Below are 11,334 nucleotides of genomic sequence, written 5' to 3' on the forward strand. Positions count from 1 at the left end.
CCCTATCAGGTCGGACATAGAAGCAATTCAGAGGCGGGCTGCTAGATTTGTTACTGTTAGGTTTGATCATCACGCGAGTGTTACGGAAATGCTTCAGGAACTCGGGTGGGAGTCTCTAGAGGAAAGGAGGCGTTCTTTTCGTGAATCGCTACTGAGGAAATTTAGAGAACCAGCATTTGTGGCTGACTGCAGTACAATTTTACTGCCGCCAACTTACGTTTCGCGGAAAGACCATAAAGATAAGAGAGATTAGAGCTCGTACAGAGCCATATAGGCAGTCATTTTTCCCTCGTACTCTTTGGGAGTGGAACAGGGAGAGAAGATGCTAATTGTGGTACGAGGTACCCTCCACCACGCACCGTATGGGGGATTGCGGAGTATGTATGTAGATGTAGCACATGTGGGATGCGTGGGGGACACGTACTGCAGCACGACCACATGCACTAACGACCTTTCCACTGTTATAAATGGCTCTGGTGGGGGGAATGGAACATTTTCCACAAGAACTTGTTACCAACTTTGTGGCCAGGATAGGAGCACGTTGCGGAGCATGCTCTGCCGTCAGTGGTTATTACCCACCCTATTAAGAACCAGTCTCGCTTTTGGTAATATCCAGGGGACTATCATGAATCGCGGTAACTTCAGTGTAATTATTGTCTTTCAATAAAAGTGTTATCTCTGTTGGTTTCATTGCGTAGATCTTTCAGGTACCTTCTGTAATACATTGCTTGACAATTGCTAAGGAACAGAGACATTGCTGGACATGTTTGGCACAGGTCAGACTCCCAACTTAAAGGTCGGTATCGGACTCTAGTACCGAATATGCCCTCTTGGGCACTAAGGCACATTTTGCATATGATATTCTTGCTGGCTACCAATCCTATCCTTGGGGGATATTGTCCCACTCCCCTCTCACCGACGCTACAGTTTCGAGGAGGGCGTGTTCGTTGAGAAACACGTCTGTCAAGAACATGCCAGGCATGCTGTATAGGGTTTAGGTCCCACGAGTAGGCAGGCCATTCCATACTTTCAATACTTCCACTTTCCAGTGCGTCCGACACCTCGGCGGTATCTGTTGCGGTGTGGTGGTCCGTCTACGGCCACCGGCATGGTTTCGCATAGTGTTTCCACCATCTGCGGCCTTTTTAATCGCGAGATCAGCTCTTTTGGACGCAGCCACTACTGGAGCCACGGTAATAACAATTTGACCGGATTCGAACCTTCCAACTGCCCGTCCACAATCGTAAGAACTCAAATGATGTCTTGCAGACGCGTTTTCTTACCAGACGGAATGTCGAACTAACCGGTTTCACAACAACCTTCATTAAAACTCAGTACCGCATGAACTTCCCAATGCATACAGAACGTTCGCGCACAGGCATCGCTGCTCTTAAAACTACCGTCCCCTACATTCCCTTTTATTAGTTACGGACCGTAGTTCCGTCCCAGCTCCTAATTTCGTCCCGCTATGAATTTCCGACTTTCATGATGGTGAGGTATCGGTCTTCTTGTGATGTTGTACACTGTGGACATCCCGTACTGTAGCGCCTGGACACGTTTCCTGTCTGCCGGAATCGTTGCCATGATCTTGAGATCACACTTTGTGGCACACGGAGGATCCGTGCTACGACCTGCCGTGTTTGACCAGCCTCCAGTCGCCCTAGTATTCTACCCAACATACCGTCATCAATATGTGTTCTCTGAGCCATTTTCAACACACAGTCACCATTAGCACGCCTGAAAACGTCTGCACACTTACTCGCTGCGCCGTACTCTGAAATGCACCAGCACACCTCTGCGTATGTGGACTGCTGCCAGCGCCACCGTGCGACGACCGTAGGTCAAATGCACCGCACGGTCATACTCCGAGGTGATTTAAACCCGCAAACCGCCCACCAGTGCGTTGTTTCACCATGAATAAGCATTATCCTTAATTTAGATGGAAGCAACACACTTCTGTTTTACTCACACTGGGTTGGAGTCTCCAGATTTTGAAGTAATTATCTAATGCAGAAAGGTCATTGGCTAGAATCTCTTCTGTTTTCTTCATTTCCTGGTTGGCGAACGTAAAACTGGGAGTAAGTTTCAGAGGCAGAATTCTTCGTCATAATTGGAGCCCAAAATATCTTGGTGTCATCCTGGATCGTACACTATGCTTCAAACAACAAGTTGTTAACTTAGGTGAAAAGTTGAGGACTCGAAACAACATCCTCCATAAGCTATGCGGAACTACCTGGGGATCTTCAGCAACCACCCTGCGATCTTCACCTCTGGGCTTGGTGTACTCAAATGCTGAGTATTGTACACCTGTTTGGACGAACAGTCATCATACAAGGCTTGTTGATACCCAGCTGAATACGACAATGCGCATAATATTTGGCGCAATCAGATCTATTCCAGTTTATTGGCTTCCACTGTTAACCGGTATAACGTCTCCTGATGTACGCGGATGTACTGCCCTTATGAGAGAATTCCAGAAGATCTCCAGGAATTCTAACCTACCTGTGCATAGCGACCTGCCACTTTTAAATCGTAAGAGACTTAAATCACGCCATCCAACTCTGTGCGATGCTGCTGACATGGTTGCTAAGGATTTCAAACCTCTTGAAGAATGGAAAGGTCGGTGGGAAGCAGTGACAGACGTGCACCTGCATAATATCTTCTCAGGTGCTAAACTTCCAAGTCGATTCGACCTAACACGCAAGACCTGGACTACTGTCAACAGGATCCGTACCGGCCATGGCCGATGCAGGGATGCTCTCTTTAAGTGGAAGATGCTGCCTGATCCAGCCTCTGACTGCGGGGCTCCATACCAGACTGTTCACCACATTGTCAGTGAATGCAGGATTCGAGCCTATCACGGCGCCAGAGGGCTTCCTGCTAGCAACTCCAGATGCAGTGCGCTGGATTGAAGGACGGGATGTTCAGTTGTAAAGACAAACTTCTTGTGTGTCAATATGTACATATGTACCGGGTGATCAAAAAATCAGTATAAATTTGAAAACTGAATAAATCACGGAATAACGTGGATAGAGAGGTACAAATTGACACACATGCTTGGAATGACATGGGGTTTTATTAGAACCAAAAACATACAAAAGATCAAAAAATGTCCGACAGATGGCGCTTCATCTGATCAGAATACCAATAATTAGCATAACAAAGTAAGACAAAGCAAAGATGATGTTCTTTACAGAAAATGCTCAATATGTCCACCATCATTCCTCAACAACAGCTGTAGCTGAGGAATAATGTTGTGAACAGCACTGTAAAGCATGTCCGGAGTTATGGTGAGGCATTGGCGTCGGATGTCGTCTTTCAGCATCCGTAGAGATGTCGGTCGGTCACGATACACTTGCGACTTCAGGTAACCCCAAAGCCAATAATCGCACGGACTGAGGTCTGGGGACCTGGGAGGTCATGCATTTCGAAAGTGGCGGCTGAGCACACGATCATCACCAAACGACGTGCGCAAGAGATCTTTCACTCGTCTAGCAATACGTTTTTTTTCGGTTCTAATAAAACCCCATGTCATTCCAAGCATGTGGTCAATTTTTACCTCTCTATTTACATTATTCCGTGGTTTATTAAGTTTTCAAATTTTTACTGACTTTTTGATCACCCGGTATATGTAATTTAATTTCATGATACGCCTGTATTAGCCATACGCTAAATAAATAAATAATCCTTAATTTATGAGCATGAGTGTAGATGGGGTCACATTAATATGACTGTACTGTGTAGAATCTGCCCATGAACTTCATTCTTGTGAGATCATTGCTTCGGGAGATTAACTTTTCATTCGCAATAGTGTATTCGAGGCTGACAGGAAAGAAAGAGATGCTCACGTGCTGCAAGCCGTGGAAGCCGCCGTCTTGGTGGTGGCGGACGGGCCCGTCTGTCTCGACGTTCTCGGTGAGGTTGAAGATTGCGTTGGCCAGGGAAAAGCGCGCGTACGGCACGCGGCCCGCCACGCGGCCCACCATTCCCCCGAGCAGGTGGTCACGGTGCTGCACGTAGTCTTGGCGGCACATAAAAATCCCATGCAGCACATTCTCTACTCACACCACTTATAAATGTAGAAATGTCAGATGTAAAGTGATAAAAGCTATAGAAAGAATAATTTAAAATTAAGAATAGAAGTTTTAGAGGGGAAAATAGTGTAGAATCAGAGTTCGGTAATTGCAGATCAAAATTATAGTATATCAGCAAGTAGTTTAACGTCGAAGTACAGCAAAGCCACGGAAGCTCCGTCATAGAGAAGGCAGTGACGTTAAACTCTTGTAATGAAAAAACCTATAAAAAGGCCTGATCGTCATTATTGCCCCCTTTTTTCCCTTGATTGTTTCGTTAAAGGGCGGGGAACCCGTGTCAGTCAGCGAGACAGTAAATAGATTGTACTTTATTGTGTTAAGATTCACGACAAAATGTTAGAATATTACGGAGATTAAAAGTGGTGTAGTGTACGATCTCTGACTGTTGGTAGTAACGGAGTATTAAGGGGATCTTAGGACTTTAGTGCTAGATTTGAACTTTACGGACATATAGACGACAAAAACTCAAATTATCTGCTGATACGAGTGAATTCAGAAGTACCGGTATGCAGATATTTACGTGTGGACTTTTGAAAGTGTCGTGTGCCGTTAGTTGCGAATCTGGACGTAGAGCGCGTGCATATCGGCATTTGCGGACTATTTAGATTCCTCCAGGCTAGGAACCTTTTAAATAGACCATCATCCATCACCATCTTAATCCTTGAATATAGAGTGAAAGTGAAATACAAGAGTGTTGTACTTATTTCATTTACGTAGTACTAATCAGTGAAGGTTTTACGGAACCAAAGCTATTCGGCAGTAAGTCAGTACCATCTAGCGGAAAGCGTAGGCATTAACTAACACGCTTACTGAAGTGAACGTTTACGTGTTTTACGGACTGCTTAATATGAGGTTTTTTTGTCTCTTTGACGTCCCCACTTCCTCCGAAAGGTGGCGCAGGCTGTCTTAATCATAAAAGGGGAGAGTTTTAGCCGAACAAATTACTAAATAAAAGCGATATTTACAAGACTCGCAGTAGTAGCAAAACACAAGGCCCGCACCTCATCGGAGAGTCGTCGCTGTCACGTCGGGAAGTAAAGCCGGAAAACCTACCGACGATACGTATCTACGAGCAGACGTCGACGTGGAGTACCTAAAAAGGGAACCACAAGAGAGTTGGGGATGCTTCACAGATCTGCCCATCTGGCAGATTTCAAACGTGAAGATACTGTTGTGATATAAGTCTATTGAACTCGGGTCTCTTTTCATAAATACAGGATCAACTGGAACCATTCGATCTGTTCCAAATCGACTTTGCCAAATGAACACTTCTTTGTGAACTATTATCAAAATTCTACATAATAAAACTTGGTTATGCTGTAATAGAGAAGACGCTTTAGATCACCACAAAAACTACTTGAAATTATCCTTCTGGTTCCTTATTGATCTTTTTACGTTGCTTAATTTATCATATTTTTTCATGTGGTTTCTCTTTCAGAAATTACTAGCAACTTCCCCACCACCGATTCTTGAAAGAATCGAACTCCCATATATAAAATACGTTCAGGACATGTACTAAATTTCCAACTTTCATAATTGTGTTACTATGTTTAACCTTTAACGTAAGATTATAGCTCTTAATGAGTAGATTATCGTGGCATTTTAAAAAATTACGTTCGGTCACTAATTAAATAAAAAACACTGAAAATGATATTGTTGCTACTTCTGCAAGCTCTTACACTGAGGTGACAAATATACACAAGGTATAAATGGGAAGTGCATTTGTACTCAAGTGATTCACGTGAAAAGGTTTCCGACTTGATTAATGGCGCACAATGGGAATTACAGACTTTGAATGTGGAAGAGTAAGTGGCGCTAGATGCATCGGACATTCCATTTGGGGAATCCTCAGAGAATTCAGTGTTCCGAGTTTCACAATGTCAAGAGTGGATCTGGAATACCTAATTTCAGGTATTACCTCCCGCCACGGGCAATGCCGACGGCCTTCTCTTAACGACCGAGAGCAGCACCGTTTGCGTAGAGTTTTCATGCTAACAGACAAACAATTCTGTGTGAAATAACAGCAAAAATCAATGTGGGACGGACGACATACGTAACCGTTGGGATAGAGTGGCGAAATTTGGCCTTAATGGCCTTATGGCAGCACACAAGCGACGTGAGTGCCTTTGCTAACAGTACGACATCGCCTGCAGCACCTCTCTTGGGCTCGTCACCGTATCGGTTGGATTCTAGACAACTTGGGTCATGGGCCCAAGTTCTCAATAAGGAACTATGCAACATGGTGGCGGTTCCATAATGGTGTGCACTTTGTTTACATGTAATGGACTGGGTCCTCTGGTCCAACTGAACCTATCATTGACTGGAAATGGTTATGTTCGGCTACTTGGAGACCATTTCCAGCGACTCATGGACTTCATATTCCCAAACAACGATGAAATTTTTATGGATGGCAATGCGCCATGTCACCGGGTCACAGTTCTTCGCAGATATTTTGAAGAACGTTCTGGAGAATTCGAGCGAATGATATGGCCACTCATCGAATATTTATGGGATACAATCGAGAGCTCTGATAGTGCACAAAATCCTGCTGGACTCGCATTTGGGAGGATGACAGTTCAAACCCGAGTCCGGTCATCCACATTTAGGTTTTCCATGACTTCCCTAAATCGTTCTAGGCAAGTGCCGGAATGGCTCTTCTGAAAGGGCACGGCCCTTCCCTAACCGTGACACAATCCGAGCTTGCACTCCATCTCTAAAGACCTCTATGTCGACGGGACGTTAAATCCAATCTTACTTTTACAAAATCCTCCACCGGCAACACTTTCGCAATTATGGACCGCTACAGAGAGAACATGTCTCGTTATTTCTGCTGGGGACTTCCAACAAGTTGTTGAATCCAGGATACGTCGAGCTGCTGCATCTCGCTGGACAGAAAGAGGACTGCCACGATATTAAGAGCTATTCCATGACTTTTGTCAACTCTGTGTGGATACTAAACTTGCAACTAGGACAAGATGATCATTTTAGCCGTTTAGTTATTGTAAGTAGGCTGTTTATGTTTTCTTTATGTAATTAGGCTGTTTATGTTTTCTTATTGGCAACGTTACGTAGCGCTCTGTATGAAAATCACTGGCTGTGCTGCGTGCAGTCTGTGGCTAGTTTGCATTGTTGTCTGCCATTGTAGTGTTGGGCAGCGGCAGCTGGATGTGAACAGCGCGTAGCGTTGCGCAGTTGGAGGTGAGCCGCCAGCAGTGGTGGATGTGGGGAGAGAAATGGCGGAGTTTTGATATTTGTAAGACTGGATGTTATGAACTGCTATTTATATTATGACTATTAAGGTAAATACATTGTTTGTTCTCTATCAAAATCTTTCATTTGCTAACTATGCCTATCAGTAGTTAGTGCCTTCAGTAGTTCGAATCTTTTATTTAGCTGGCAGTAGTGGCGCTCGCTGTATTGCAGTAGCTTGAGTAACGAAGATTTTTATGAGGTAAGTGATTTGTGAAAGGTATAGGTTCATGTTAGTCAGGGCCATTCTTTTGTAGGGATTTTTGAAAGTCAGATTGCGTTGCGCTAAAAATATTGTGTGTCAGTTTAAGCACAGTCTTGTATAATTGTTCAAAGGGGACGTTTCATATGTCGACCCTTAGCCGAGGATACCTCACTAGAATCTTCTGATTTTTTCTTGTATTTTGTGCAATTAGTGCAGGTTTTGTTTATTGCTAGCGCGTAATTGTAGAGAGAATTTCCTTTGTAGCTGCAGTTTTTCATTGTTGTACAGTAAAACACTTGTGGCATGCCTGTAGATTTGCACCAAGTATTTCGCAGCTGCGCTTGCAATTAACTACATATTATTTTCAGTGCTATGTTAATGTGTTCTCGTATTTTTGCTCTTCAAATTGTGCTTTTCTGTGTTATCGTGTGAAATATTGTGACAATAATGGCGTGTGAAGAACGTAACACTAGGCTCCAAAGTAAACTGAGAAATAATAGTGACGACGAGCGTAGCTTATCAACACCACTGTGTAGTGAATTAACAGACATTCGAGGTAGTAATTTGGTAATTGTGCATAGGGAAATGGAGCGGGCGGCAAACAATGGCGTAGGCAGTGAAACAATTAGTGAACAGGGAAGCATTATCGATCGATCGCTCGGCAACAGCTCGCCTCAGGAATCCGAAATGATAGGATACAATTTTGCAAATACTGTAGATTCAGGTTTTGCGTCCTCACCGTTTTCTCAAATAAGTCAAGACACATTTTCTGCTTGTCAAAATGTGAATGTTGCTGGTGCAAATGCACTGCCGAAAAGCGTAGAGGAACAGATTCCAGACACTAATGCATTGTTATTACAATTAATGCAACAAATGGGACAAAATCTTCAAAAGTTAGACACAATGGAACAAAATCAGAGACAAACACAGCAAAAGCTTCAAAAGATAGACACAATGGAACAAAATCTTCGGAAGTTAGACACCACACTTGAACAGACACGTGAAGATTTAACTACTGAGTTATATAACATTGAATCGAAATGTCAAAAAGTCTGTAATGACGTAAAAACACAAATTTGTGAGCATTTTCAACCTATTTTTTCGCGGCATGAAAATGTATTACAGAATCACGAAGCAGCCATAAAAGAACCGCAAACCATTGTTCATGAAAATAATGAGACATTGTGGGCTAAAATTGACTCAGTTGCATCTACCAATTCGGTTACGCAACTTGCAAAAACTCAGGAAAACTTAAAGGACACAGTAGTTTCGATTTCAACACAAATGGACACTCTGAAACTTGGTTCAGAAAAACACACTGAGGAAATGTGTTCACTATCGGAGAAAGTAGCCGAACTTTCGGATCAGGTCACTAACTTATTTACAAAGGTAGATGATGATCTGAATGACACAAGACCCGTAGCCTTCACTGACACAGAAGAGTATGAACAATATAGAAAATTCAAACAAAATCAAAATCGACTCAATACACAGTACAAAAGAGAAATCCAGGAAGTACAAGATCAGTTGACGCAGGTAATACAAGAATTACATAGTTCAGAGGACACTCGTGCTCCAGTACAGGAAGAGGGACATAGAAATACGGAACAACCACAAAATAAGAACACAGGACACTTCGGAAATTATGAAAGAAATTGGCAAGGCGCATTGGATTTTGAGATGGAACCGCCGAAACGACGTAACAATGACCGACATGTGACTCGCCGACATGATGATTTTGACTATAAGCTGTTCATTACTACACGTAAATTCAATACATTTAAGAATTCTGGCAACGACATTCATCCACAAGCATGGCTCCATCAATTCTCTCATTGTTTTCCTCCCAACTGGTCGTTAGAGCACAGATTAGAATTTATGTGTGGCTACTTGGAGAATGAACCAGCTGTAAGAATGCGATCGGTCATTCACGATTGTCACAGTGAAGGGGATTTTTATCATGCCTTCCTCTCAGCGTATTGGTCTCAAGCTACACAAGACCGAGTAAAACATAGCATCATAATGATGAAACGTTTCGAACAATCTGAATTTTCCAGTCTTGTGAAATATTTTGAAGACATGTTGCACAAGAATCAGTACCTGTCAAACCCATACAGCCCCTCAGGACTCATCCGCATTTGCTTAATCAAACTGCCTGAACATTTGAGACATATTATTTTAGCAGGACGTTGCAAAGACGACATTGAAGCTTTTCAGGGACTGTTACAAGAACTGGAAATTGACACTGACAATCGCGGGATGCAAAAACAGGAAAACAATCACTACAGATCACATCCGTCACAATTCCGTGACGACAGAAACAATAACTGGACACGACAAGTCTATTCTTACAACGCAAATCGTGACCAAAACAGACACCACCTATATGACAACCACTGGCAGAGTAATAATAGTTACAGAGAAAGATCGCATTTCCATAGTAATGAATATGACAGAGATTACCTTAGAAACAGACAATATGGGAACCAAAACAATTATTATCAAGGGAGACAGAATAACTTTAGACGCAACGGTCCAGCACGCAGTTACGACTCAGGAAGAAATTTTCCACCACATGACCAACAAGAAAGAAATTATGAAATCTACCGACATGACGACAGACGAGGTAATCATAACGACAGACCTGAATTTCATCAGAACTGGTGGGATTCAAACAGAGCAGGGCACTTTCGACAACGTGAATGTGTAGAAGTTAGGTCTCCTAATCCCAATAACGACGCGCGCCAACAAAGGAACAGACAATGACTCGCACCGCAGGCTGCCACGTGCGCCGGCTGGCTCAGAGAAAAATAACATAGGCGCTAACCTTGAGAAGAATTCCAGTATTCTTTACCGACGGATACCACATGATAATTGCGTTAGAGTTGAAACTGTGCGTACTAGGAAGAGTAAAGGTTTACACAACATTTCACATGTAAAACCGTTTATTGAAAGATAATCTGCTTTTTAACTTTGTCTTTCCCATAAAACGTTTCACTTCACATTTCTAGTATGCATTGTCAGACTTAGAAACTGTTACCATGCAACAATGTTTGAAGTTAAATATCCAGTCCAGAACCAAGAGAAATTATTTAAACAGAAATTACGAATGCATTGTTATTGTGAACAGACGACAAAGTGTTATTGTGTGTGTACATTCTTGCTTGTTAGTTGCACGATTACGTAACGACCATAAGGCTGACATACTTAGAACACGTACCTGTACTGCTAACAAGATTTTAATGCAACATTTTGGATTACTTGAAAATACATTCTGGATTTAAAGTACTTTCAGTGAGATACCAGATAACACAGTGGTTAGTTTATGTGACAGCTACACGATTTTATCACGACGCTACTAATGAGTGACAATTTACAATGTTGCTTTTGCGGTGTTTCTGTTTCATATCTGCACAGTTTTTCTGTATTATTCTGGAAAGTAAAACATGTTTTAGTAGTAACTTTTGTGGTATAGCTACAATGAGACAGCCTTTTCCGTAGCACAATACGTTACAGCACAGTAATTTCTTCATCACAACAATAGGCATAATAACTAAGATATCTGCCCGCATCTCGTGGTCGTGCGGAAGCGTTCTCGCTTCCCACGCCCGGGTTCCCGGGTTCGATTCCCGGCGGCGTCAGGGATTTTCTCTGCCTCGTGATGGCTGGGTGTTGTGTGCTGTCCTTAGGTTAGTTAGGTTTAAGTTGTTCTAAGTTCTAGGGGACTGATGACCATAGATGTTAAGTCCCATAGTGCTCAGAGCCATTTGAACCATTTGAACTAAG

The 11,334-nt window shown here is 42.9% G+C and overlaps 1 protein-coding gene across 1 annotated transcript in view; it reads right to left on the reverse strand.

Moving 5' to 3' along the window:
• The window catches only part of LOC126101217 (galactose mutarotase-like), a 71,097-nt gene extending 67,111 nt beyond the window's left edge, over positions 1 to 3,986 (reverse strand). The window contains exon 1 of the mRNA XM_049911909.1: positions 3,849 to 3,986. Within this exon, the coding sequence (XP_049767866.1) occupies positions 3,849 to 3,986 (138 nt within the window). The remainder of the gene's footprint in view (positions 1 to 3,848) is intronic.
• Positions 3,987 to 11,334: the final 7,348 nt, after the last annotated feature.

Source organism: Schistocerca cancellata, chromosome 9 (genome assembly GCF_023864275.1).
Source record: "Schistocerca cancellata isolate TAMUIC-IGC-003103 chromosome 9, iqSchCanc2.1, whole genome shotgun sequence".
Taxonomy (NCBI): Eukaryota; Metazoa; Arthropoda; class Insecta; order Orthoptera; family Acrididae; genus Schistocerca; species Schistocerca cancellata.